This window comes from Gavialis gangeticus, unplaced genomic scaffold (assembly GCF_001723915.1).
Source record: "Gavialis gangeticus isolate Ggan-Ray unplaced genomic scaffold, GavGan_comp1, whole genome shotgun sequence".
NCBI lineage: Eukaryota > Metazoa > Chordata > Crocodylia > Gavialidae > Gavialis > Gavialis gangeticus.
In genome coordinates, this window is record NW_017729009.1 from 8,122,592 (window position 1) to 8,127,540 (window position 4,949).

Consider the following 4,949-nt stretch of genomic DNA (forward strand, 5'->3'; position numbering starts at 1 on the left):
TACTGGTTTATTTTCTAGGCAGAAGAAATGTACAGGTAGAGAGAACATGGTTCCATCGTATAAGCCAGTATTCTAACAGATAGTGGATGTGATATATTTACTTCTCAATTTGAGTGAAAGTAACTACAGCACTTCTCTTTATTTTCCTCAGGTTGAATATAAAGACTTTCCCAAAAATAACAAGAATGAGTTTGTATCTCTTATAAACTGTTCCTCTCAGCCACCACTGATCAGTCATGGAATTGGAAAGGATGTAGAATCTTGCCATGATATGGTATGATAACTACTGTTGAAATGCTTTCTTCTTGGTTCTGCTCTGAGAAGCAAGTGCAGCTGATAAACCAAGACAGTGTTTCACAGCTGTATAGCCAATTACACAGCATTTGTTTCATGGCTATATTTTTGTCTGATACGGTACAGTTTTCAGAAGTAGTCCAAGAATAATTTGAGTAATGCAAGAAGAATTTTAAAGGACACATTTACCATTCTTGTCTACGCAAAATGTATTTGCTTTCTTGCCATAGATGCAGGTTTTCTTTAAATATATATTTTTTTAAGTTTGATTGAATGGTCTGGTAACTCTTGAGAACTGTGAACACCACTTTGCTCCAACATTTCTTCATTTTACACCTGCTGGGAAGTAAACCAAGATGCAAGAAATGCAGCTCACCTTTAGATACCATGAGGTGCTTTCAAATCTGTAAACTCCTTCTTTTTAAAAGATTAATGGTGTTGAAATATTTATTTACAACAGATTTAGTTTCCTAAACTGCAGACTTTGAGAAGAAGTGTTTTTGGGCATTTATACACATACCTTTTGTCATCTTGGATGTGCCAGAGCAGACTCAATTAATAGTGTCTGCTCCGCACGCGAGCTGATGCTCCTGGCTCTGCATCGCTTGCATTTATATAAATGGCAAAACATGCGTCAGTGGTGAGAAAATGGCAGTGGTGCGCTTTTGGACTAAAACATCTTTGTGTTTTAGTTCAAAAGTATGTCGCTTCCATTTTCTCAATGCTAATGTACATTTCACCATTTATATAAATGTATGTGCCACAGTGCCGGGCACTTTTAGGTATCTGGAAAGTGTGCAGTACAATGTTGGCAGTTTGTATATGGTCTGTTACAATTCAAAGAAGTTTTCATTCTTGGGTTGTCCAGCAGGAAACTGTTCTAATGTGCAACCTTTTTAGAAGGTTAGGACAGCACAGCAGATTTTTAGCTCTTAAATAGATTTTCTTAAATACATTGTGGTTACTTCTTATATATAAGCTCAGTCTCTTGTAGTGATTTTTATGCTCTTAAATTTTGCAGGAGTTTTCCTTTAATCTGACTTCTGTCACTTCTTCAGTTTTGAAGTTTTCCTAGCTACCTGCAAATCCAGTTCTAAAGAGTTTAAATACACAAACCAGAACAAGTGGCAGATTTGGGGAGTAAAAAAACCCTGCCTTGCAGAGTAACTTTTGGCCTTATACAGACGTTGGTTCTCCTGGTAGAGTTGCTGTGCTCCCAGGAGAAAACGTGTGTGTACAAATGTTCAGGCTTTTTCTCTCGGGGTGCAAATGGCCACTACAGGAGAGAACTGACCTGGGAGCAACCAGGGATGTAAAACTCTCCTGGGAGTGATTTGTGCCATGGCTTCTCTCAGAAGAAAACATAGTCCTCCAGCTCTTTCCCTATACACTGCTGTGATCTGTCACCAGGCAGACTAAGGAAGCCTGCAGAGCATGCTGAGACTTCCCCCCTTTCCGCCCACTGCACAGTATTGACACTGCAAGCCCCCCATTCTTCAGGGCTTTAGCATTTGAATGTTTGTACACACGGCTCTGGGTAAGTTTCTCTATCTGGAGAGAGAACCTAAAAGAAGTCTCCTAGGTTATTTGAATGTGTGTATGCAGCCCTTTGACTATCATGGCACAAACTCATACACTTTACATATACAAAACTATAATTAATCTTAAAACAAAAATATTTAAAAAAACAAAATCCAAACCCATCAGCTCACCCAATGGCTTCTTTTATATAAGCTTTTTTACATAGCAACCAAGTACCCACAGGCTATTAGTTGCACAGTACCCATCTATATAATCAGTTGTTTCCTCCTAATGTGATTTGGCTGCTTGCTGTTCCTGCAAAATGTCTTCTGGTTCTGTTTATTAACCTTTTTTCTGAGCTGTCTGATTACCAATGTATTCATTTCTAATGGCCTCTTTAAGGACACCAGGAGCCAGGGCAAAGTGTTAATTGGGTACCACCTTTTTGTTGTTACTGTTCCCTTTGCTAAGAAAAGTTCAAGCCATGCTACTAACACTTAGTCTTGCAAGTTTTTTAACAGGATTTTTTCACTATACTTCAGTGTTGGAGTAAAGGAATTTAGACAAGGCTTTACTGTTAGCCAATGGGCACTGGAAACAAGTGTCACCAAATGAATTAAAGGCCACCAGTTAACTATATCTCTTTCCTTTAGGCTGCACTGAACATTTTAAAGTTGCTGTCTGAGTTGGACCAACAAAGTACAGAGATGCCAAGAACAGGAAATGGACCAATGTCTGTGTGAGTAAAAGCAATTTTTCTAGAGCTAAAGTCAAATTGGCTATGACCTATAATGGATTAAGGGCAGGTAGAATTTTGTGTGTCAGTGGGGGAGGGGGTTGCCAGGAGAATTAAAATATTGAGTCTTAAATTGTCATCTTGGTAAGAGACGAGAATTGATTTTATGATGCCTTGTAATTTTCATGGTGTCGCACGCAAGTTATTGGGTTCAATACAAGGACAACAGGATAAAATTTTTAATGGCCTCTGTACACAGGATCTTGGATTGCTTGGTCCCATTTGGCCTGAAACTATGATTTGATGGGTCTGTAAATGCATGGTTCTTTTCTAGCTGCTGTAACAAACCTTGAGTTGTTCCTCTCTTTCTGGGAGCTTTCTGATTACACAGCCATAACCCAAATGTCTGCATTAGATGCGGTCTCTCTGCAAAATGCTGTTATGGAATGGTAAATTATTTTCTTTGCTTATTAGAGCAACTTTTCCCTGCCAGAAGGTGAGATAATTAAATAGTGGAACAGGTACATGCATTTTATCTGTTAAAGACAATTATAGAACCTGTTGCTTCATATGACTTGCGTCATTTGTCTGTAAAACTTTTTTCATGGTTAAAAAGTTTATGTTGGTTGAAATGGTGTTGCCATATGATCATCTGAATTAACAGGTAGCTTCTTGCTTCCAGATGTGTGAAACAAGAAATGGAAAGCGACCCTCTCCTCAAACCGGCTAACTCAAACACTTTGGGACAAACACTGGACAGCACTGCCTAAAAAGGCTTTTGACTGGACCCAAACCTGAAAGCACCAGAGAAAATCAAATGCTTCCTATTAATGTAACCTAACTGTTTTAGAGTGCTACAGTCTTTACAACCTACTGTAGTATCTAAATCATAACCGTTGCTTTCTCTTCAAACAGTGATAAATTTTTAGTTTCATTATTGTTTTGATTGAAATGACACTATAAATTTTTCATTTAAAAGTTTCTTAATTGTATCTAGAACAAATAGCACAGTTTAGAAACTTTGTCTTCTGGGACTGACATGTTATCTGTGAACTAACTTGGGACGATCATATCCATGTATGTGGTTATTTTGTTTTTACTGAAATAGCAAAGTTTCACTGGAAACAAATTGTGTGCCCTCCACTTTATTTAAAAAAAAAGAAGTCCAGGATCTTGGCAAGCCAAGCTTAATTCTCCAACGGTTGTATGAATTAAACGTTTTAGGAATTTTAAACCTTGTTTGATCATTTTTGGTTAATTTCTAATTTTCTTGAGGGGGGAGCGGGGGGGACTTGAATGCAAGAGGAGTCTAAGTGATTTCTGATCTATGTTTTAAAGATTGTGTCATATATATCTATATTATACATATAATATAGATATATAGCTATATATATATGTGGCACACAGCTCACTACATTACAGGATATGATCTCAATGTAGTGCATATAAAACTGCAGATTGATTTTCCTTGAGTGCTTTATACTGTTTAATTACATCTCCATGTAGGGCTGAAAAAAATTACCTATGTTTATATATAAACTGTGTTGCTTTTGATGTTGTGTTATTGTGCACGCAACTGTGCACAATAAAGTTTTCTGCATATGGTCCAGGTAAAGCACGATAGCCTTGCAAGTTAAGTACTGCTTCAGTTCATTGTTTACGCTGGAATTTTTTCTCCCCATGGAATGTAAGTAAAACGTAGTGTTTGTCACCAATAAATGGTAATATTAAATTTTTTGGGTTAATTTATTCTTGTATGCCACTACTGGGGTTGCTTTTTTAATAGGATTTGTAATGCTTGTGATATAGTATGGGCAGTAATGTAAAGCTATGAAGTAACTGTACAATGGTTGATCAATAACCTATAAATAACTACATTTTTAGTAAAGTGGAGGTTGTGACACACACTAGCAAGATCAAGGAAAATCAAAAGTAATATGGGGGGACACTCTGTCTTTGGTGCCACAATGTCTTAGCATATAAATACATTAATGGGAGCTTAAAGTGATTTAAAGTTATAACGTGATTTTGAAAGGAAAAAAAGTGGTATGGCAGCTTGGAACAGTTTTTGAAGCTTACTCTTTACTTTTAAGTTTCCTTGCTTGCTCTGTAACTTTAGTCATAACCTTAGCCTTGCACTTAGTAATTTTGGGGGAGTAGTACTTTATAAAACAAAACAGAACAAACAAACAAAAAAACCCCCAACCAACTTGCCCTTTAGCGACAAAGACTGTCACAATAGACTGACACCTAAATATATCAGTTGGATGTGAACTACCTTAAATGTGTATTTAATTGGTAACCTTTAGAAGCACTTCTTAAATACCTACTTGTATGTGTAGTAAATGTTATGAAAAGCACTTACTACACATGCTGGGGTTTTGTCAAAGCTAAATGT

The 4,949-nt window shown here is 37.0% G+C and overlaps 1 protein-coding gene across 5 annotated transcripts in view; it reads left to right on the top strand.

Annotated features, from left to right (window-relative positions):
* The window catches only part of STAU1 (staufen double-stranded RNA binding protein 1), an 86,350-nt gene extending 81,632 nt beyond the window's left edge, over positions 1–4,718 (top strand). For all 5 annotated transcript variants that reach the window (XM_019509891.1, XM_019509896.1, XM_019509892.1 and 2 more), the window contains 3 exons: positions 152–274; positions 2,469–2,554; positions 3,234–4,718. In XM_019509891.1, coding sequence (XP_019365436.1) covers positions 152–274; positions 2,469–2,554; positions 3,234–3,321 — 297 coding nt within the window. In that variant the 3' untranslated portion in view covers positions 3,322–4,718. The remainder of the gene's footprint in view (positions 1–151; positions 275–2,468; positions 2,555–3,233) is intronic.
* Positions 4,719–4,949: the final 231 nt, after the last annotated feature.